Here is a 24892-nt window from a genome sequence, read left to right on the forward strand (position 1 = left end):
AGGCTGTAGGTTTGTTGGTTGGATTTGCAAAGGAAACAGGTTTCACTTCATTAGAAAATGGCTGAATGAGTAGCGTTTGCCCGGTCAAAGTATTCTTGCTTGCAGGTTTTCTGAATTTTAAGACTTTCCAGGCATCGGATTTCCATGAATTCGTATACAGACTCTATGTAAGTGAATCATTAACTGTAACTAAATAAGTTTTAACTACTATTTAAACTATTTCATAAAAAAGGTCGTTGGCAACTCCCTACAGCTTGAATCTTCAGAATATTTTTAGATGTGTTTATATTGATCTTCATCAACTAATGTTCATTCATTCAGTTCTATTAAGTAAATATTTTAAAACAAGTTATGCGCTTGTATCTATAGATTATCGTTGTAACCTTAGACAATTTCAATATGTTCAATTTATTGGTATACTTAACCTTCACATTACGAAGACAAACTCTATGCATCTTAGTCTTGACTCAATTCAACGTTCAACGTTATTTTCTTCTTTTAATAATAGTATATTATTTTCTCTGATAGCCTCCTTTGGTATTTTGATCAACTATTGCCGTTTTAGCATAATTCTAATAATTTCAGTATGCTAATATGATTGTCCTACTTGTACGAATGTTGTATTTTTTTGCCGAATCTTAGATTAAGCGTATCCTAATCATTCCAATTACTAATGTACAAAATTAATAATATTGATAAATCAGGATACAAATGAATATTTAAAATCAAAATTATCAATCCAAACTGTCAACTAATTTGTCAAATTATCAACACATTAAAGATGTGTAATAGCCTATTAATATTGTGTTATGTGTAGTAATCATTATTTCAAACTGACATCATTAGATTACGTATATTTTCACTATATTCAATCATCCATGTTCATCAATTAGACAGTTTGAAAACAAGAATAGATCATTTGAAAAAAACTATCAAGCAACAATTTATCAAATTATTGTTCTTGTAGTGTAAATCTATTTTAAACAGTCAGGTTTCGTGGCTTATTTAATTCATCAGGTATCAAACTGAATAGGCTTTCTATAATTTTATAAAAGTTACAGTTGAAAGACTGACATTTCCACTGCATTTGCAGACTGATAATAATTCTAACAACATTTTTTATAAAGCCCCGGGGACTGACCAACTCAAAACGATATAAAAAGTAAAATTTGTCTACAGAAACTAGATAAGTAGCACATGAAAACCTTTATAATATAGTAGGCCTACCGGTATAGCATTGAGCTCTTTTTAAACATATAGGCCTAGACATTGACTTTTCGAGTTTTCAAATAGGCCAATAGGCCTAATCAATTGCAAAAATATGATGCAGCACAGAGTTGTTGAACAGTTTTTAGTAATTATATTTCTGAATTACTTGACCAAATTCTCTGTTTAATTGACTGACAATAACATGTAGGCTATTTTTTATGGCAATAGAAATATTTTGATAAAATTGTTGTTAGGTTAGGTTAGGATCTTTCATTTTTTATTCAAGTTTGCTGTTCACTTGATTTCCAATAACATGGATTTTTTTTTGGTGGCAATAGAATAATTTTGATTTGATTGTTGTTTAGATGGGAAAATGACAGTGCTGTGGGAGGGTCCTAATGAGCCTCCACGTAAGCGTGTGTGTCTATCTACAAGCAGCAACCGGCGTCGTCCCGTTCCCCTCTCCGCTCCTAGCCAGCAGTTGTCGCTGGCCAATGCATCTGAGCAGTGTCAACAATCACCCTTGAATTCCGGTTAGTAGGCCTAAACGTAGTAGTTTTTTTTAATTGTTGAAAAATAGAAGTAAAATGTTCATAAGTTATGGTGCACGTTAAACTTAGTTTTGGTCCAGACCAGTGTTGTGGCTCCTCCTTGCACACGGACTTATTGTCCAAGCAAGGAGATATTCATTTATACGTTGTCTACTTATTACTATTTGTTTCTAACCTATATTATTAATATATTTCTTATCTTCACTGTAATTATTCCTGATATTTACTCGAGTAAATATCTCGAGTCCTAATCGAGTTTGTAATTTATTTTGAGTAAATCAAATTGAAATATCAACCTCAATTAAGAGTTTGTCAAATTTACAACAGATCTTTAGTTTGTGGCTCATGCGTGACCTTTAATTGAACATTTATCAATGGCTCTTCTCATACACAGTGGCTTATCATATGTCACTGAACATGTAGACGGTAGTTGACAAACTTGGTAGAAATTATCCTCTTTGGAATTTCTTGCTACCATCGAACTCTTCATTAGTCATCTACTAATGCAATAAAAGTCAACATTTTATTGAAGAACATTATTTCTAAGAAATTTAATTTGAGCCAGCTAACTTACTAACTCAACATTGTATAAAAATTTATAGTTAGGATTTATCGAGTGACTCATTTTCCTCAATGTTAATTACAATAAAAATTACTTATTTATTAATCATATAAATTCAAAAGTTATATTCAGCCTTTATTCAGTGAACCATTTTTCTCGATGCTAATTAAAATAAAAAAACTCTTGTTCATTAATTTATAAAGATTCAGGAAAAATTGTAGCTATTGTATTCAAGATCACATCTAGAACTCAACTTCAGAGAAGATTGGGAAAAGTCAACGAGAATGAGGGTTCTATTTTCTAGAGCAGCTATGTTACCTTTCATTCTAGTTTAAATCGCTGAATAATAAGTAGGCTACTGGCGGTAGGGACCTAGCAATGATTTACCAACCCAGCTAACCTTCTAATTTTATTTGGTTAGTGATAAGGTGAGGCTATATTCAACAAGCTTCAGACGCTGTCCAATGTTGTTAGAATGATGGCAATAAGTTGACGTATTATTAAAATATAGAATGTCTATTAGAATATACTTTTTCATCAGAAGGTACTCTGCTGCCTTAATCAGTGTTACCTTAAATTGGATATTTAACTTATAGTGAGGTTCACGTTATAATGGCAGTAGAGAAAGATAAAAGAACATCATTACCAATTCTCTGCCTTGCCACTGTCTATGGGTATATATGATACAATATTGGCTGTTTATTCTTGTTTAAATTAATAAGTTAAATTTTATTCGTTGAGAAAATATATTTTGCAATGAATAAATAATAATTTTTAATAAATATTTTAATTATATTTCTAAATTGTTGAAAAACGATCTGACAATATCTATTGCAAAGCTAGAAAAGGATAGCGCTATCTGCGTTGTCAAATGATAGACAAGGATAGCAATACTAATGTTAATCAAACACTCCCATTATACCGTGGACTGCATAACGTAGTGTTCTGCATACTGTTCTAATTGCGCGCGTTTGTAAGACTTGTTATTGATCAGCTGAAAAACTTATATGACAGTTCTACTTATTTTTTTTTAAACTTGCAATTTTTTGAAATGATGACAAAAACTCGTTCAATTAATTATGTCATTCAATTTTAGTACACACTTTTATAATTTTATTTTCGAAATGATTGAATGGCTAAAAAATTTGGGTAAGTGCAATTATTCAAATTCATTATTTAATCATTGATAGGCTCACTCAATTGACTTGAAGTTTTAGTAATACTATGTAAGAGTTGTGTGCTAGGTTATGTTGAAATATTACAATATCATTATGTCTTTAATTTACAAATAAATGATTTTTTCATATTCCTTAGAACAGTTTTTCAGTCGGTGATAATTACCACTAGTAGGTTTTAATCGAAACAATGATCTTTGGTCAAGTCAACTACTGTTTATTTTTACTGACAAAAATATTGTAAAATTTTTCCCTCAGTAATCACTATCGTTTGGTCTGTACTTAATAGCCACCCGTCAAACTCCATAACAAGTATTCTGTGCCCAACTTGGGTAAAATCAGCTGTACAATTCTATCTTGTGTTTTCTATCCAACTGTCTTTTATCTTCCTCCCTTAAATTATCCATTAATTCTTTTTTTTTTTAATTTTCTAATCGATATTTTTTAAGGCTGTGCAAAGGCTAAAAATAAACTTTCTACTCGTGATATTTTTCAAAGTTCTTCGATATGTATTTGTATCATCAAGCTATCAAAATGAAAAAGTTTTCTCAGGAAATTTTTTTTTCTGATCATTACTTTTTGAGATATGAACGACTGAAGTTTGAATTTTTGGGACAGAACATTTCAAATTCGGTACGATATAAATCCATGAGATTTAAAGGGTGGATTCTTCATGGTATTGTTGATCTAGTTAAACAAAAATTTGCTGAAAATATCAATTTTTAAGATAGTTATTCATTTTACTAAAAATAACTTTTAGTTGAGTCATTTTTGGTAAATTGAATAACTTTTCCAAAAATTGATATTTTCAGAAGGTTTTTGTTTTGCTAGATCAACAATACCATGAAGAATCCATCCTTTAAATCTCATGTATTTATATCGTACCGAATTTAAAATGTTCTGTCCCAAAAATTCAAACTTCATTCGCTCTGTAATAGTGTGATTATTGAGTGGGTATTATTGTAGTTGTTTTTGTGTATCTTATATTGTTTTTCAGGTTTTTGAACTGAAATGAACTTTGATTCGATTTTATCGTACTTTCAGATTTTAGTGTGAGAATATTTGACCATGTTTATTGAATTTGCTAACTTGTTGCTTAGTTGTCGAAATTAAAGCAATTTTCGTGAATTTTTCAAATGCAGTTTCAATTTCATGTCGAAAAAGCCACTGTATTTGAAGGTTGTACGAGCATTGACCTTTTTGCAGCTTTGGCTTTTCCACTGGAAGTTATGCTCAACGCTCGTGGAGGGGGAATAATTTTCAGTGAAAGGGCCACAGTTCGAATTGAGACGTAAGTGGGAAAACATGTAACGGTGTGCGAGCCTCGGTCCTCTGAATGGGCCCATTTCCCATTCAGAGGGACAAATTGTCAAGTTTCCAGTTATCAGTAATTTTTATCTAGTTGAATAGAAAACCAAATTTTATAGAGTTAGTAGGAGTAGAATCAGGAAATTATTTGTGCGTGTGAGTTCAAGTATAGTATGTTTTATTAAAGCGTATGTGAGTGTTTCTGAAGAGTCCAAGTTTGAATATTGTTAAAATGGTGAGTGCCAAACTTTTGTTGTTTTTCTTATTGAGCTCAAAATTTAGTTTCATAGAATGACCGATGCCCAAATTTAAATGCAGCAAGTTAGCAGGTTCCCAAAATGTATAGATTAAAAATTGAGTATGTCTTCTTGACCTGAATCGATTGCTGAATAACTTTGTTCTGTTTCAAAATTTGACATGTTACCTGACTTTTATTAATTCGTTCTATTTATTTAGAGTTCAATAAACCTGAATTTTAATTTTATTAGTGTTTTTCATTGAAGTTCCTGGCTCGTAGTTGCTAGTTGCTATAATAGGTGACAATTTATGATAATGATGATAATCTGTGCATTTGAATGAACGAATCCACTAAAAGCTCCCAACCAATCAAGGATTCAACTAGAGATTTGATAGCATAATTTTGGTAAATATTATAGAAGAGAAGAAACAACCCCCCCTCCGTTTACAGCTCATATCTCAAAAAGTAATGATCAGAAAAAAAAATTTCCTGTGAAAAGTTTTTCATTTTGATAGCTTGATGATATACAAATCGAAGAACTTTGAAAAATATCACGAGTAGAAAGTTTATTTTTAGCCTTTGTACAGCCTTAATCACTAAACATTTGAATAGAAATATCACGTTCTACTTGACTTTTTTAATAGGTCTAACGTTTTTGTTAATGGCAAGTAATATAGAAATTCAAATAAGAAATATTAACTGATTCAAATAATAACATCACCAATATTAACAATCCAATAATTAAATATGTAAATATGTGAATTTAATTCATAAAAATAAGTAGAATAAGTAGAAAAGTTAGTAAAAGTAGAGACTGGTTGTTGAATCATGTTTCACCAACCACGAAGCTGTTTAAGACCAATTCCACAGACCAGTAAAGAATGTGTAAGCTTATATGCTCACATTCCAAGTTGAGACTACACGTCATTCTCTAAATTTTTCTGTAATATTCATATTCTGTTCTGCTGAAGCCAATAGAGAGTATCATTTGCCGTGCATATTCCTTCTAGAAGCCAGCGTGTTCAACTTGAACTGCTCTTGAAGAGATGTAACAGAGAAATCAAACGGACATAACACTGTGTTTGATCCATTGAAAGTACCTGTGGACCAACCTGTTCTGTACTCTTTCAATTTCACCATTAATTAATTGCACCAACTTGATAAGGTTGTTTAGTCAACAACGGAATCATATTCCGATCCATTATCAAATGATAATATAAATAATGTGAAAAATATAAACAGGAATATTACTTATAAACATTTATTAATAATAGGCTATACATTTCTAAACTGTCATATGATGTTGTTTAGGCGTGATGATGAACGGCTACGGTCTGTCGGACACGCTGCACGGACACGGTCACGGTCACGGCCTGAAGAGCTGCACGGCGACGTCGCCGGACGACGGTGGTGGTGGGGGGAGTGGAGGTGGCGGCGCATGCGCAGACAGCAGTCCGATTGCGACCCTATGCAACCTGGGCAACACCTGCTTCCTCAATAGTGTGCTCTACACGCTGCGATTTGCACCCTCCTTCCTGCACAACCTGCACCATCTCGCCGAGGATCTCAAGCACTACAGCGGTCGTCACTCGCAGTTCAAGGTGGGTCGTCGAATTTAATAGTTTATCAAATTGAGTGAGAGTGCTGTGCTGGGATTCGACTGTAAAACAAATTACCAGCCACCTTAAGAGAAAATTGGTTGATAGAAGTTTGGTTGTCATCCTGTCAGGATCTCACCTCTAAAACCGGTTGTTGATGTGACCGACGCCGTCAACTGTCAACTCTCTAAGGAGATGCCATGCAGATGGGATGGCCTGAATGTGAGTGGAATCTATTAGCAGATTTTGGTATTTTACCTGCCGACGGTGATAGAAGGAACGATTTGCCAATGTCCCGGAGGTAATTATCAGATTGGATGAAGCGAGTGTTCGATTTGACACTGTCGTGTATTGTTCCGACAGGATGTCAGGTGGGCGAATCTAGACTATTTTTACTCCAGATGGGGTATATACCATGAGTTGACTGAAAAAAGTTTCTCTCTATGAGGATGTCAGTCTACTTATTAGGCGGTTTAGTTGGTATGCATCCTCTGTTGAGAGTTTGGCTATGCCGGCGATGTATGGCAATGTTGAACGCCTCCTGAACGGCTTGGCTCTTAACTCAGAAATAGAGAGCCTCACGTTAAGTGGGCTTTGCTCGCTACATTCGAATTGTGCGTAAATGCATTCAAAATTAGTCAAATCTGTATGATATGGTATGGTGGTCATCAAAACTGTTTGAAAATTGGATCACTCTCACTTATCAGGCTAATTACTCTGGAAGCAAATTAAATAAAGTGAACGTTTTGCTCTTCACTTGAATGGCTAAGGAAGCAGTGAATGATGAATTAAAACCACAAATTGTTCTAGCAAGTGTCTAGATAATAGAATCTGTTTTCCTAGCATGTTTAAGATGTAGAGTATTAGTCATGGTGAAGACAACAATAAAATATGTTTCCCTAGCATGTATAAGATTTAGAAAAATATCCTATCAAAGTTAATAGTCGGTAGACATATTGCTATCATACATTCATTGAGTTTTTCATCATAGACTCGTGATTTGCTCTTAATCGTTTAAACGAAGTAAACAAACATCAAAAATTGACAATTGTTCATTGTTAAGAACACAATTGCTACAATAAATTTATTATTATAATATACCAGAAGTTGGTCAACTGCGGTTTCTGATAAATCTTCCATCCAAATAAATTTATTCATATTGAGTTTGAGTTTAAAAACATTGAAGTTTGTAGTACTCTAGCTATTACAAATAGATGGTTGGAAATGACAGATTCGTTCAGTAATTGTGTAACCAATCAAACTTAAAATAAATAATGGTTGAGAATAATCTATTCAATCATATTTATATTGTTCAATATGCAAATCATCAATTCATTCTTATTAAATTTTCCTTGCAGACAAAGTCTTCTTCACTGGGACGAGGCATGGGAAGCACAAGTAAAATGTGGAACAGCAGTAAGGACCTGCCGTCCCTTGGCGACAGTGCAAATGCCAAGATCCAGCTGGCCACAGAGAGGCTGCATGACCTGTACGAGTCGTTGCATAACACTGAGCTCAAAGATCACATGGAAGCATTCCAGCCTGAGGTCTTCCTCCACGCTTTGAGGTGAGATTCTTACTGTTTCAAATGCATTGTAATTGTTCTAATCAAAACTTGATCCAGACTTGAGCCTGCTTTTCACGTCTCCAGTAGACGTTCTAGTCAAAGTATCTGAAAATTTTAACTTTTTTAACATCGTTGGTGTCTAGCATTTTGCAGAATGGCTCTGAGTGGTCGCTTTTATTGATCGTATGGCATCGAATACTACAGACCAATCCTAGAAGTAGCAAGAATCTAACATCTCTCATCGTAATACCCACGCATTTATGTAAAGGGAAAAGGGGAATTGAAAATTCGAGCTGCATATATTCAATATTTTAATAAGCAGCTATTTGCAAAACTAGGTGTTTTAATTCCTTAAATTATTCGTTAAATTAAATTCTCTTCAATTTGATGTATAATTTCACACTTTTACGAATTACCCAACACCTTTTGCAGCAGCTTTAGTGTTGAGTGTGAAACTCCATTTTTGCAACAATAGACCAATTGATTGACAAAGGAATTTGGAGGGAATGTTTTAAACATAATTTTTTACTTTGCAGCTTTGTTGAGACTAGTTAGGAGGAGAACATATCAAAAGTCCCCATTCCTAACTCATGTGCTAAGGGGATGAGGGTAGTTTAAAAGTAGCATTTTCAGCGTTTTGCTTCCATATCTTGAGAACAATGCGTTCTAACGACATAACTAACTAATAAAAAATGAAGCTTTTTGAATTATCTACACTTTTTGTTCAGTGGAATTTTGTGATAGCCTATTCCCAACAGTTCCCGAGATATTCGCTCTTGAAAGTGTATAATTGTTAAAATAACAGTTTCTTATCCAATGTTTTGCTCTTTCAGGGCATATAACTTGTATTATTTCACTATTACAAGTTCTCCCTTCATTGTTATAGCAGCTTCAATGTAGGGAGTGAAATTTTTATTGCTGCAACAAGTGTCGACTCAGCGGTTCCACGCATCCAACAGAGGGGATAAAGATGCGCACTTTTGCTATGTTCACCTTTTAACTAGTCCAAATCAAGCTGTAAAGTCAGAAATTGTGACACCCCCTTCAAATGTCAGTGTCAAACGATCAATTGTTGCAGCAATGTAAATTTTACCCCCTAAATAGAAGTTGCTTTAACAATGAGAGGAAAACTTGTAATAGTGAAATAATACATCATTTCAAAGAGAATACAATGCCCTACAAACCTACATAATCAAAGTTTTTATGATGCATTGTTGGAGAGTTATAAGCCCTGAAAGAGCAAAACATTGGATAGAAAAACCTGTTATTTCAACAATTACACACCTTCAAGAGTGAATATCTCGGGATCTGTTGGGAATATCACAAAACTTCACCGTACTAAAAGTGTAGAGAATTTATCAAGATTCATTGTTTAATAGTTATGTCGGTTGAACGCATTGTTCTCAAGATATGAGCGTGGAAGCAAAACGCTGAAAAAAAGCTTTTCCCTCTATAACCTTTCCTTGACTAGACTATCTGTACAGTCTATAACTTGAATTCTTTCCATTTTATCAACGCATACACTTTGAAGTACCGTATTTTTCCTCTCCCTATCATTTTTATGATGTACTACTATATTAATGAATAAAGAAGTGAATCTGAACTGGCAAAATTGCAATCATTTCTGTATTGTTCAACGCAGAATAAAGCTCATTTTAAATAATGTATTAATTCAATTACCTATTTTGACAAATGTATTACTTGAGTAGAACTCAGAAGTCGTTGCAATAAAATGATCTATCTAAGCTTATCTATAATTTGTTTTTAGGGACGTGAACCCGATCTTCGAGGGCAACCAACAGCACGACGCTCACGAGCTGCTAGTCTGTCTGCTGGACAACATCCGCGAGACATGCCGACAGCTGAGCGAGTTGGTGGAGGGCAGTCTGGCCAACGGAGGGGCCAAAGGGGGGGCCGACCTGCCTCCTCTGCCCCTCCTGCCCCCGCCTCCCCCGCCAAAGCCAACCACCCTCATCTGGTCCTCGTTTCGCAAGTCGGTCAAAAGCAACAAGCAGCGACAGACCAAGCTCAACACCTATTCCAAGGACAAGAAAACTAACAATGGTTAGTTGACTAATTAATTTATTTCTTTTTCACTTATTATGATACTTCAAGGTAATAATTTTTGATAGGATTTATAAAGAAACTGACCAACATCCATGGAGTGGTCATGGACAAATTTGTAGGCTACTGTGAAATTTCTATCTTCAAATTTATAATCACAATAATAAAATATTGTTTTGTTTTTAATGTGATTAGGTGTCTATAACCAATTCTTATTCTCTTCAATGTTTGTTTCCATTACGAACCGCTTGTTAATAATCAATTTTGAACAACTAAATTACGACATAGAAGTTAGGTATTTATAAATAAAAGCTATTAGCTTCTACTCGAATTTGTGGAGCGCTTTCGGACACTAGGCCCTTCCTCAACACTCTAAGGATTGAGTCCACAAATTCGAGTAGAAGCTAATAGCTTTTATTTATCAATACCTAACTGCTATGTCGTAATTTAGTTGTTCAAAAGTAATTCTTTTTCATTTTTAATTCATAAATGAAAAATCAGGTGGTGAAACAAAGTGATAAAACTTGAACAAACTGTATAACCTATTCAGTTTACATTTGCAGTAAAGTACATGTAGTAAACAGAGTATACAATTATAATAATAATATCGAGTGACCTGGCTGGCTCAGGTCTGGTGTCAGAGTTTTCAGGTCGCAACTGATCAATTGATATTGTATATGTATACAATTGAGATTGAATCACATCTAGACCTACACTTATTAGAGTCACTTCTTACTATATACATCTTACCTACTTCTTACTATAGTCATCATACTTACCCTACAATCCAGCCATCATATTAATGTATTATCTAATCTGATTTGTTAGAAATGAACAATCTGCTGAACGGCGGCACAGCGGAGAGTATAGATAGCAACGGCGTGGGTGGGGCTGCAGCTGACGGCTCGGGGGCGGAGGACAGGCCTGACGGAGGCGGCAAGTCGGCCTCCACGGCCCCCGGCCACAACTTCATAGCTGAGGACTTTGAGGGCGTCACCCTTCTACGCACCACCTGTGTCGAGTGCGAAATGGTCACCGAACGCAAGGAGACCTTCTGTGATATTTGTGTGCCCATCGCCAGCACCAATACGTCGCTCACCAATAACAACCAGGGCGCACTAAGTGAGTTTTCACTCAACATTCAACCTCACCAATATCTGAGAGTGTTTTCTTGTTCTATAGTGTTTGTTGTTATTTGTAACGACAAAATGCATAAACTGCATAAAATGCATATTATAAATAATTACATGAAAATATTAGTGCATAATCATAATTATCTTAACGTTTGATATGGAATAAGAACATTTCAATGATTCAATGATTTTCATTCAAGCCAAAGTACATCAGTACATAAGCCAGATCACATACAATATTAATTATAAATAAAATACAATGTACAATGTCACAGCTTTTAAAAAGTCCAGTGTCTAATTGTCTTTTTGTGATGATTATTTTCACTATGTCCAACGTCTATTAATCATAATATGTCCATTTCTTCATATTATATGGGCATTATAAACGCATACTGTTTATACTTTGAAAAATGTAAAATTTGAATACAATGTACCTACTATTAATTTTGGCTTGATTAGCATAAGATAAAACTAAATTTTATATTATTCAATTCATTTTATCTCTTTGGAAGAAGAAATCGCTGACGTGGAGAAATTTTTATACATTACCTTTCTCTGGAAATTGACTAAATTTTGGAAATAGAGGTGTTAGGGATGAACTCTGTTTTCTCTCTTTCATAATTTCAAATATAATAATAATTATTTATAATTCCAACATCTTTTCATTGAGTACGGTAATAAGTAACATAAATTATGGATATAATTGGGATTTGAAAGTGAAATCTTTGTAAAAATGTTCTACATATTGATAATTCAATCATGGGTAAATGGTTTAATTTTTTGCGGCATGAATGGGTAATTGAGTGAATGAAATATCAATTGACATTAATATAACGATTGAAAAATGTAGGCCTATATAACGAAAAAATGAGATAAGAAAATAACGAAAAATATGAATAATTATGGTTGGGGACCATATTCATATGTATTCAAAATACATAGTAACATATTGATAGAAAATTTGTTACAGAAAAATACAAACGCAATTTCTCACTTCGTTTCAATATACATTTGCAAATGACGTTCCAAATCCTGCGATTCTCATTTATGCAAATGTGTTTCCTGATGATTATAGTGAGGTCCACGTTATAATGACAGTATTTGTTCAACTTTGGTTTTGCTATCCTTGTCTATCATTCGACAAAGCCGGTGGTAATATCCTTTTCTAGGTCCACAACGATGCCAATTATGTTTTTGGCAGTGTAGAAATATAATTAATTAATGCATAGAATCGGCATCGCTATTCTCCTATCTTTATCCACTGCCATTATAAAGTGGACCTCACTATAGTATTTTTCTTTCCATGTTTTGAAACTCCATTCCATCTCTTTTGCAGGCGAACAAAAAATCAATGAATTGTACAGAGAAGCCGTAGTTACAGAAGAATATTTACACGAAACAAATAAATATTGGTGTGAAACTTGTTTACGGTATAACGAGGCAAAAAGGTCTGTGCGATATGAATCACTGCCCAGGCTTCTAACTCTGCAGCTGAAAAGGTTTTCGTCTAGTTTTGGGTGAGTCATAAATACTATACTTTTTAAATCAATCATATTTCTAATTGAGTTCTATTTAAGAAAATTGTGAGAATGAAACCTAATTCGAAAGAAATGTATGAAAAATAAATGTCATCAAATTAAAAATTATTGACTACTACTGTATCACACTGAAAAGCGTAGCGTAGAGTAGCGTATTCGAAAACACACAGAAAGCGCAGCATAGCGTAGCGTAAAGGCGGCAAAATTCAGATTCAATCCAATTCACAATATTTACAAATTAAGTAAGAAGATAACAAATCACACAGTTCAACAAGATGAAAATAATAAGTTATCAATTATTGAGTAGGCTATCCAATAATTAATTAGGGTTGACTGGGGTAATTGTGAACAGTTTTTACAAGTTTAAAACCTTTTGAGTTTTATAACATTTATTTGAAGCCTGAAAAATTGGATTTTTCTATAGAGTGATATTCAATTCTTTCTCTTCATTTTCGACTAGTCAAACATGAAAACTACAACAATTGAAGTTCAACTAAATTTGTATTTACAATTACCCCAAAATAGTAGTTTACAATTACCTCACATGAAATATGAGTAATCTAGAGTGATCTAGAATGTCTGCTAGTAGTCTGGTTAGGAAGGTGAATAACAAACAACACTGGAATACATAGAATTGATTTTATTTCTGTAAAACAAGCTTTATTCATTTCTCGAAAACAGCCACTGACCCATTAAATTCAAATATTACTTTCCTGTCAACTTCTTTCACGTCAGGTTGAGGCAATATTGCCAATACTTGATTAAATTGAATGATGCTAACATCATTTTCCTTGACCACAAACTGAGTCGAACTATCATTTGCTCTTTCATATCCAGCTATACGGATCTCACCATCATCGTCATCTTTATCTTGGACACAGCATACGTACCTGTAGTGTGTTGTATTTCTGGAGCCTCCGATGAAATCGACCAGTAGAAATGTTCTAGGTCGTATTTTTTGCCAATTAGGCTCGTCATAACTTACTTCATCAATAGTTTCTTCTATAACTGCCATTTCAATAGACTGATCATCTTCTGACTCATCACAAAGATTTTTCACTAAATACATTTTCTTTGGCCTACATGTATTTTTCAAATCAAATTCGAGTTTTCTCTTTAGGTTTGGTTTTGACCTTTCTTCTTGAATATTTCAAATTTCTTCTCTTCTTTCACATTCTCTTCCTTTTTCCTTTTTTCTACTCTGCTGCTTTATTTTTTTCCAAAACCGCGTCTGTTGTCAGGACCTCTCCATATCGCTCTGGTTTCAACCGTGAGATTTCTCTTTCTTTCTTTAAAAAAGATCCATCATTGGATCTCGTAGTACCATCAAGCGTATTTTTAGCCATTGAAGCGGTAAATATTTCAATGATACCCTTTGGTGTTCTTGGAATCTGTTTTTCCTGGGTCTTTTTTGGTGTCACTGGATTTTCGCTCATATCAGAGTCATTCATGTTGGTTGGTTGAGGGAGAGAGGCTGAGCTGTTTTGCTTACTTGTAGTTTGAATGTGTTCGGAACCGTTTTCATTTGAAAGTGGTTGTGTGGAAGGAGCATAAGCCCTACTAAGCTTGTAAATTTTCAGATCTTAGGGTTAAATGCTGCTTCAGGAAATTTCCTGGCATCAACAGGGAATAATCCTGTTGAGTTGAACCCTGATATAACATTTTTGCTTAACATTGCCTTCCTCCATACTCCACCAATAATAGTAGCAAAATCTGATTTTGTAAGTCGGCAGTTTCTTGTTTTTCCATACTCTGTATGTCTACATTTCTTCAACTGTAGTGTGTTTGAAGAATTCTATGCTAAGTTATACCTTATTCTAAAAGGAAGATCATACCTCATAATATTAGTGCTAACTCAGGTTATGAGTGATTATCCATAATATAATAACTACAATAATTATAACTAATATAACTCAATAACTTATAAGTTACAAGTGAAAATTATACCTTATTATAATAGAAGTTCTTTAATCAGTATTATCCAGTGTTATTATTAATCAGTATTTAAAAAAATGAATGAGAAATGAAAATTATATTATTTCCAACATATTTCTTATTTCATAAAAAAATTATACTCATTTTCAATGTACTTGATTACCACACAGTGTTTAAATGCTCCCGCCAGTCAGAGTTATTGTGATCATCGTAATATTTGAGGTTATACGCTCGAATACGCTCCGAGAAAAACAAACTAGTTTGTTCCTCGGATATTCGCTACTCTACGCTGCGCTCCTATACGCTACCCAGTGTGTACAACCACCAATCAATGCCTGACTTTGTTTCAAAACATACGCTACGCTGTCTGTGTGTTTCTACACATAGGCTACTACTTTAATATTTAGTAACAATACCGAGAGTATGAATCATCAACGATTCAAGGCGTCCATTGATATTTCTCTACATTGGAGTTGATATTATCAGTAGGAAGCTCACTGAATGCTATCAAGTTACTGAATTATTACATTTTTATCTTATACTCGTAATATTATCCTAATGACATCCTCATGATTTGTGTAAGATCAAGATGCGATTTGAAAGATTTAATGAAAGCTTGAAAGGATTTAATGACTGAGAAAATTACTAACAGAATTATATTGATTGAGTAAAATTCGATTTATGTTGGATTGAATAAGATTTTATGAATTTCCTTAGAATTTATCTGTATGGCTATTGTTTTGTTTGTGTTTCAGCTCTGTGAGCTCTGTTATATCAAAAGTGATCGACTTCATGCCGACTCCATTAAATCTTTCCTGCTTCTGTGAAGAATGCTCTCATCAACCAGATAATCAAAGAAAACACAGGTTGGTTTCTAAAAGTTCATTCATTTGTTCATTCAGACAATAACAACACCATGATCGATTTAATTTAAGAAGACTTTCGGATGTGCCCATTTACTCATGAACGTACACTATCATAATAATGCCTGCCGTATGGTTAGTGTTTCTGGTCAGATAAAATTCTTACAAAAAACAGGATGTTCACTTGAAAGTCAACTGCCTAATACTTATGAAGTATGTTTGAGATGAAAATCAAATATTGGCTGATCTACTGCTTACACACTTAGGGCCAGTTGCACGTACGTCGGTTAACGTTTAATCACTTTACAAACAACGTTTAATCATTTTATAAACATTAAATGCTTATACTTTAATCGAGATTAGCGCTAACCGATGCATTTTGGTTGCACAAAACAGACATTTCAAGCGATAACGCCGATTAAAGTAACCTGTTTTAAAAGTTTTTAATTCTGATTAATTGGCCCCATTTTAATGGCGATTAGCTGAAACAAAGAAAATTTGGTTGCACAAAGGTGAAATTGAAAAATAACGCCGGTTAAACTAATCGACGTAAACGATTTTTAACAGGCCATTCACGGGGAATTAAATCCAACTAACGCCTATTAGGTACCTACCAATCGGCTGTCTTCCAATTAGTTTTTTGTTAAACTACTACATAATTCAAAGTATGAGCTAAATATATGAATGAATTTCATCCGTTAATAAAATAGAGAAGTGTATTTAGCTGATATTAGCATTCAAAATTAGATTCTGATGTTTGAGGTTAGTTTTCGATCTGGTTCGTCTGCAGATAGCACTTGACAACACTGGCTACAGACATAACATTTTTATGGCGCATGCCTAATGAATGGTCACATAACATAACCTCAATTTTGTGCCATTTGTTCAGAATAATAACATCTGTCGGTTAAATTTCAGTGTTGCCGGATTGTGAAACCATTAAAATCTTGGTAAGTTAATCGGAAAACTTAATCGTGATTAATAACTAATCGATCTTTGTGGGACAGAAATGAATCCGTAAAACTAACGCAGATTTGTTAATCAGCGTTAATGTTCATATTTAACAGACGTATGTGCAACTGGCCCTTACAATTTACATTCCATGATACACAAATCAATATGCATAATTAGAAAAGAACTAACAGCTCTACCCAAAACCTGTGACCCTAACAAATTTTTGATACATGTCATTTCTATCTGATGTAGCGAAACGTTTCTGGGTTGTCGGGTGGCGCTCAAATTAATAAAGTGAAGCAACATAACCTACTTTTTGGACTTATCAAAATTTGGAAAAGGAACAGTTCTGGGCTAAGCATGTTGGTCCTTCTCTAATGATGCATATTATATTTGTATCATGAAATATAAGTAGTAGCTCAGTCAATAGTTGATAGTTGATTTTTATCTCAAACAATTTAGATATTCCACAAGAAAATGTTTACGGCATTCGGCAGTTGACTTTCAAGTGGACCTCCTGCTTTTTGCAAGAATCAACTGATCAGAAACACGGCATAACATGACAGTGTTCGTTTAAGTGTACATGGGCACATCCAAAAGGTGTCATTAATTCTCTCCAAGTCTCTTCTTTGCACATAAACATCAAGTCGATGTGAAAAAATGTTCTCTCTGTATTTAATAATTAGAAAAATCCATCTAGGCTAGTATATCATTGAAGAGGAAATTAATAAAATATATTATTTTTTCAGTTGCTTCGCGCTGCAAAGTTCAAAAATCGATTACTTTGGATAGTATATCATTGAAGAGGAAATTAATAAGATATATTTTTTTTTTCAGTTGCCTCGCGCTGCAAAGTTCAAAAATCGATTACTTTTAGAAACTCTTTCCTGTGCCTCTTACATTATTTGAAGCAGTCAATATAGAGTCGATTCTGTTTGATACTTCACAATCAGAGATATACGGTATTTGTCTATATTCACCGTGATATTGTAAAAATAATGCACTGAAGTAGATCAGCAAGTTTTACATATTGAGATGTCTGATCTGTTGGTTTCTTCCACTATTTATTCACCATACAAATTTAATGGATGAAATTGATAAACTTGCTCATAATCATAGTGAAATCATCGGTGATGCTTTTGTAGTTGACTGATATTGTTTTGTTTGTCTCAGGTACCAACTGTTTGGTGTGATAATGCACCTGGGCGCCACGATGGCGTCGGGTCACTATGTGGCGTACGTGAGGGGTGGAAGAGAGTGCGGGGGGGAGTACGAACACTGCACGCGTGGCAAGCGGAAGACGGCCAGCCTCAGTGGTGCCAACAGCAAGCACTCCAGCAACAGCTCTGAGAAGGCAGGCGGTCTCATGAGGTGAGTGTCAATCAAATTAATATCGGCTATCAACACCCGGTTGCACAATAGTATGTTAAATCTTAATCGTGATTAGATGTCACGAGAGCCAATCAGAGAAGCCTTCTTCTCTGATTGGTTCTTGTAAAATTTAATCATGATTAAAAATTGAGAGGCTCTTGTACAACCGGGCGTTGATTAGGGCGTAGCCTTGTGAAAAATGTAAATTGTTAATGTGATTAACAAAAACATATGTTTCATTCAAAAAAGCGTATTACATTGAATGTGTAATTTTCGACTCTTAAGGCCCGGTTGCGCAAAAGCCTGTTGAAAATTTTAGTCATGATTAAATTCCATTAGGACCTATCAGAGAATGTTTTTCAAAGAAGAAGGCTTCTCTGGTTTTTGTGGATTTCAATCTGTATTAAAAGATTTAACAGACTTGTGCAACCGGGTGTAAATTTTTAAATTACTTTCAATATTTTCATGTTTGGAATTAATTTGTTTTCACTGGCTTTATTATCAAACCTTCAAAATTCAAAATTGATAGTTTATCTCCCGGATTATTTTTTGAGTGTAAAAACCTTTGGCATAAACAGATATTTGGACATAACCTGAAATTTTGAACTATATTGTTGAAAATTGTTTTCAATTATGAACAATCATTTAAAGGTAAGCCATAGTAAGCCATAACCCTTATTATAATTAAGGGTCAATCATAATAGTAAGGTCTATGCCTGTTTTTATTTTTTTCCATTCTCATTGATGTTTTTATTAATTTTGACAATTTAATGAACTGAATATGAAAGAGAAGTTTTGGGCTAGCGTTTGTTCATTCTTTACAATATTGTTATGTTTTTACGTAATAAATTAATATGAATAAAAAAGACCCGTCAAGAAGTTTGAAGTCAATGTTAATGCGTAACTTGAGACTTCTTTTCGTTTTGGTTTAATTTTGTGTATTATTATTATCATCCATTGCAACAATTTCATAACGTGGAATCATACAGTTTCATTTTATCCGTTATGTCTTACTGCCAGGGACACAAGTTGTTTTTCATCGGTAGTGCCATATTGTAATAGAAATTCATGTAATATTAATTTGTATGTAATTACTTTTATGGCAAATAAATGAGATTGAATGTTTGTATTGACAGGCTCTTGAAGATCAAATCGAACAGCGGCAGCGCGGCGACTAACGGCAATAGCGCGGCGGGAAACCAGCAGTCGTTCTACCAGTCGTGTCGCAGCGCCGACTGTTGCGGCCTGCGTATGAGGGGTGCCGACGGCAACGACACGACACGACACGACTGCGATACCTCGTCCTGGCTCGAATGCGACGACGACTCTGTCCGCTCCGTGTCGCGAGCTCAGATGGAGGAGATTCTCACCGGAAACAAGAGCTCTAAGAACTCGGCCCTCACGCCCTATCTGCTCTTCTATGTGCGATCCAACCAGTAAATCAACATTGTCTTTAATCAACCGTCTCTGATAAAATTTGTTGAATAAGAATTGATATTGTGGAATTTCTCCATAATTGGAAAAACACTGTTTTTTTGACACATCCACAAATATTAGATTTGTACACAGGACTGTAGCTTCGTGTTGAAACCAACACATCTTCAGCTGTAGTTTGTACACAGGACTGCAGTTCCGTTATGAAACCAGTTGATTGAATCTAGTTAGTTTCAACTCGAAACTATCAGGTACACAGGACTGCAGTTCCGTTTTGAAACCAGTTGATTGAATCTAGTTAGTTTCAACTCGAAACTATCAGGTACACAGGACTGCAGTTTCGTGTTGAAACCAACTAGATCCAACCAACTGGTTTCAACACGGAACTGCATTCCTGTGTACAAATCTAATAGACGTGGATGTGACATGAATAAAACTGGGTTTTTCAACCACATATTTTTCTGACACATATTTGTAACAGTGCATTCTTAACTGTGATTTGATGGGAAAAATCGTATGCCTGATTTCTAGGTCACTTATTAAATCTAATAAACCATTATACCTATAAATTCTATATAGATTATATAGTCTGTTAGTTTCAATAAGTGTCCTTCATTTTATTAAATCTAATTGACCATTAAACCTTTATATTTTGTTATAATTTGAAAATCAATTCATTTTCAACAGTGGTTTAAAAATTATTGACAAAGTTATTATAGGTACAAACTATTATACCGTTCACTGTGATTTGATTTATTTTTTACAATCAACTGATTTTAACGAAATTTAAGTAAATTCTCTTTTAATAGCTCGATGAAACCAGTAAATAACATCTAAATTATTTTGTTTGAAACAACGCAGTGTTACTAATAGTTTACACCGTCTGATCTTCTACTTCTAATACAAGCGCTAACATATATATCTCTTGTAAATAATTTTGTATTGTTCAAATCATCTTTGCATTGCTAGCTATGATTTGATGAAAATTGTAATCTGATAACTTGAAGTAAGTTCTCTTCTACGCTCAATTGTGAACCACTAAATTAATTCATTCCATTTTAACATTTGAATCTCCCATTAATTCATGCTTGCTATATTTTTATGTGATTGGATAATTCGACATTTCGAAAAACATCTTGTAATGAACTTATTTTTTATTCAGTGAAACAAATTAATCACACAATTATTGTTCATTGTTCTTATGTTCATTTCACCTTTGTTCACTATCGACAACTAAGTGTGATTTGAAAATTTTATATCCTCGAACAATCCAAAAGAATTGAAATTTTTCTAGATCAATAGTTCATTACTAGACCCACATCTTTTTCTTAATTAAATTAGTTTCATTATTTCTAGTATTTTAATTTTAATTAATGATTGCGTTATCTTCAAATGCATCTAAAGAATTTTGCTTATCGATATACATCTAGTTATTTTTATATTAATTTACATGATATGGTTTTAAATTAATTGTTTCAGCTAATTGTGTGAAAACATTTTTCAAATATCTCCAATAATGCAAACTATTACTTTATCTCCAAAATCCAGCTGGCTTGGCAATTGAAATCAGTTTTTAATGATACTTAGTAAATACTTTCTATAAATATTTTACCGTACAACATTCCAATTCATTGTTATCTATTTTTCCGTTCTATTTTTTATAGATGTTCAAGCAAGTGATATTCTAACATGTAAGATGTCAATAATTAACATGTGAGATTTTGTTGGTTCATTCTCAATTTGTGTTTTAATGAACTATTTTTTTATTAGTTAATGCTACGTGAGTAATGTAAAATGCTCCTATTTTTATTTATTCTATTGGAACCCGTGATGAAATTCTTATCTTTTGATTTATATATATATATTTTTTGAAAAAATAAAACTGGATTGGAAAATCAATCAATATTATTAGTTTAGATAACGATTTTTCAAAAATTCTCAATGTTGACTTAGTGGATAGCCGGTTTCACCAAGCACGGTCAAGACATTTGAGCATAAACATTTTAGAATGGTCAAATCAGGCATGGTTTACAACGAGTGCACTGGAACATGATTTCTTTGGCGATAGTTATTATAGATAATTTCAGTGCACGTTTGTAAATCGTACTCGGTTTGACCACTCTCAAATGTCTTCACCGAGCTTGGACATCAGTGAGTCTTCAGTCCGAGCTGTCTTGAAATAAATATAATTTATTAGTTTACATATTTGCAACTGATATTACCAATGTTAGTTTTCATACTCATTTATAAGATCAAAAACATGATGGCTTAGCTTGCTAGGTTATATCTTGTTAGGTTATATCTGTGCTCATATTTGCTCATATCCTAAATGCATTCTGTCGTCCTTTATGGAAAAATATCACAAACGTAACATTATTTAAAATTAAAAAAACTAACCCCCGAACTTCATTAATCATTGGATGAATAGATGCGAATAATTGATAAAAATATAATGGAATAAGTCACGAAAATGGGAAATATGTAAGCTTACACATGTTAAGGCTCTTTGTGTATGCCAATGGATCTAAACAGATATAAGTATAAATTTTGGTCTTAAAGTTTCCCCATCCAATATAAGAGTAAATCGAATCATTTTGATTATAACAGAGAATTTATCTTACAATTTTATATATTTTCTCCACCTAGATTTGCGTCTTTGTTTCAATTGAAGATTTTTTATTTTATTGTTGATTTTATTATTATCTTTAATAATTATTCCTATTATTGAATCAGTTCTATGATTTTAGGCTTACTATATGATGCTTTGAGTTTGAGAATATTGTCAATAACGAATCGGTAGCTATGATACCTTACCGGCATTGAAAAATAAATATTTGTTTATTGGCTTTTAAGAAACATGCATCTACAACATTGTGAACTAAAGCATTATATGTGTTTTTAATTGTTGATTAATAAAATTAAACGATTTTATGGTTGAACATAATTAATCATATCTACTGTCTTGAAAAATGATGTTCCATTTCAATGAATTGTGATCAACAATACTAATTGATCAATTCTTTAGTATTCTGACCATAATGTGCGGTTGAATGCTGTGTATTGAGTACAAAAAATAACATATTTACTCAGTAACTTGAAATGTTAAACTGCTTGATTATCGAACACTTTTAATAAGTCTTATCGATGTCGTAATACTTTGTACATTATAATTATTATAGGGTCATCCGTTGAAGTTAAACACTGCAAGGAATTTGATTATCCATTTCCTAGAAAGCTTTATTTTTTATATATATTTTATTATCTGTGATAACAAATTTAATCGTTCGTGATTGTAACTGAAAGTAGAAATAATAAATTTATTTATTCAGTATTAAGATTTTGTTTGTAACAATTCATGTCAATGCTTGGTCATCAATACTACTTTATTAATTCTAAAAAATCAATTTCCTATGATGAAGGTGAAATAATTTTTTGTCTATAGAGAATAATTTTTGTATAGTCCAAATATGTATTGTTGGTAACAAGTAGCTTAGATGAAAAGAATCTTATAATTAGAAATTATACAACTTATTTGAAAGAAATCTGTATTCTTCTTATTAAAGGTAAAGAATAATAAATTATATAAACATATATTTATGATTATAAAAATAAAACATTGAAGCATCAGGAAATTGTCATTTAATAGTTTTTTTTCATTGAATAACTTAGTCTATTCGTTCGACATATTTATAATGGGTTCAACAAGTGAGAATATCATTTTTCTTGTGTTTATAGGTGAGCTATGAGATTACATTTTTCACAATGAAAAAACTGCACAAAAATTGCTAATAAAATTAAATCAAAATTCTTTTACGATGACAATTTCCAGTTGTATTCAAACATTAAATTTTCTCGAAAAATTCGAGGAAGATATTTTTGAAAATTTGTGAGGATTAAAAAGTTGAATTATAGATATCCATATTTATAACTTGTAAGCCTTCATGCTGATGTTTGATATGAAATCTGTAAAAGTGAATGTCACTTTGGTGGTCAGCTAATTAAGAAAACAAAATTTTGTTTGAAATATTGCAGTTATCAATTTGATTCTAATATATTTCTATGTACGAGTACGAGGTACTATGCGTGATTTAACGTAATTTGAAACTGTACTTTTGATAGATACAGTGTATGTGTGTAAATGTAATAATTGGTATAATTATTCTGGTTTAAACACAAATTTCAGCTGAAGTATCTTCCACAGAAAATTTGTATTCACATTAATTTTACTGCCATTTTGTACAATTATACAACTGATTGGTTTGGAGCTTAGATCTTAATTGCAGAAAATTGTTTATATTTGTTTGGATGAATAGTATTCTTGTGATGTAACAGTTTTCTTGGTGATATTTTCTGTAAGGATTTCAAAATTTCAGCTGACTGTTGTATAAATATTGTGTACATAGTTGGAGAGATTCGTAGCGTACTGCTGTGTGTTTATCTGGATAGGTACGACATTACAAGTCAATTTATTCTACTCCTTATAATATAATAATTATGTATAACTTCAAGTGAGATACAGAAGCAATAGGAGTCCTGTTTCAGAACCTAACATAAACAATAATAATTTTAATATTAACTTCAGGCGAAAACTGATACTGGTTTTGAAGTAGGAACAGTTGAAGAAACGAACTAATAATGGTGTTAATTATTACTATCTACAACGGGATCGTGATTCATTTCTGTTGTTTCCTATGAGCTGTCATTTTGATAAATGGTCATTTTTGCTAGATGCAAGGTTCGTTTCAAGTTTATAATTCGAGATTAAACTCAACTGATAATATTTCTAATCAGACATGTATATATTAGTTACAGAGATCGTGATAGTGTTATGGTCAACTATTGTATTTTTTAAATTTGTGCAGCTGTGTAAAATTTTGAAAAATTATGAAGTGAGTGTCAAAAATGGTATCTGGATGTTGAATAGTTATTGAATCGTGTAAATACTATTTTGTAGAGATTAGATAATTACTGAATTCATGATACTGTAATGAATGAAGCATCTTCATCTTCATTAAATGAAGAGTTTAATTTGCGATGAAACCAATGTAACATACAGATAAATTAAAATGTTATTTTTATTATATGTTAATAAAGATTTATTTGTTCTAAGGTATTTGTTTTATCATCTGTGCTGTCTTAAACCTCTTCCTCCTCTCACACTTGGGTGTAATAAAATTATTATTAGGACATCGGGGTTGTCCTTTTGTCTGTCAGTCTGGATGCTGTATATCGATATAAATAAAAATATAAATCTTAGTACCCTTTTAAATTGTCACAACATGTTTCGGACATTAATGCCATTTTCAAGTCAATAAAAAATAAAATAAATGGTGTATATCAATATTTTAATAATCGACTCAAAGAGGTTGACTATCGTTAACGGTTCCGACTT

At 33.0% G+C, this 24892-nt stretch overlaps 1 protein-coding gene across 2 annotated transcripts; it reads left to right on the plus strand.

Annotated features, from left to right (window-relative positions):
* Window positions 1-31: 31 nt before the first annotated feature.
* On the plus strand, window positions 32-24613 carry LOC111046836 (ubiquitin carboxyl-terminal hydrolase 1). Of its 2 annotated transcripts, XR_005571988.1 has the most exons (11): window positions 32-167; window positions 1575-1742; window positions 6355-6644; window positions 8000-8208; window positions 9977-10272; window positions 11101-11394; window positions 12742-12922; window positions 15634-15744; window positions 17869-18066; window positions 19203-19680; window positions 19752-24613. XR_005571988.1 is itself a non-coding variant. In XM_039434032.1 (10 exons), the coding sequence occupies exons 2-10, from the start codon at window positions 1583-1585 to the stop codon at window positions 19504-19506; spliced, it is 2043 nt and encodes a 680-aa protein (XP_039289966.1). In that variant the 5' UTR covers window positions 32-167; window positions 1575-1582; the 3' UTR covers window positions 19507-24613. The 2 variants fall into 2 exon arrangements, 1 of the variants encoding a protein (XP_039289966.1); XM_039434032.1 differs by having other exon boundaries at window positions 19203-24613.
* The last annotated feature ends 279 nt before the right edge of the window (window positions 24614-24892 follow it).

This window comes from Nilaparvata lugens, chromosome 8 (genome assembly GCF_014356525.2).
Source record: "Nilaparvata lugens isolate BPH chromosome 8, ASM1435652v1, whole genome shotgun sequence".
Classification (NCBI taxonomy): Eukaryota; Metazoa; Arthropoda; class Insecta; order Hemiptera; family Delphacidae; genus Nilaparvata; species Nilaparvata lugens.

What these genes read in the sequence shown, in the direction of transcription:
- LOC111046836 (XM_039434032.1), top strand. Translation starts at nt 1,583, where the DNA reads ATGACAGTGCTGTGGGAGGGTCCTAATGAGCCTCCACGTAAGCGTGTG. An exon ending in ACAATCACCCTTGAATTCCG is followed by an intron (nt 1,743 to 6,354) that starts GTTAGTAGGCCT and finishes GATGTTGTTTAG; the next exon opens with GCGTGATGATGAACGGCTAC. An exon ending in GTCTTCCTCCACGCTTTGAG is followed by an intron (nt 8,209 to 9,976) that starts GTGAGATTCTTA and finishes ATTTGTTTTTAG; the next exon opens with GGACGTGAACCCGATCTTCG.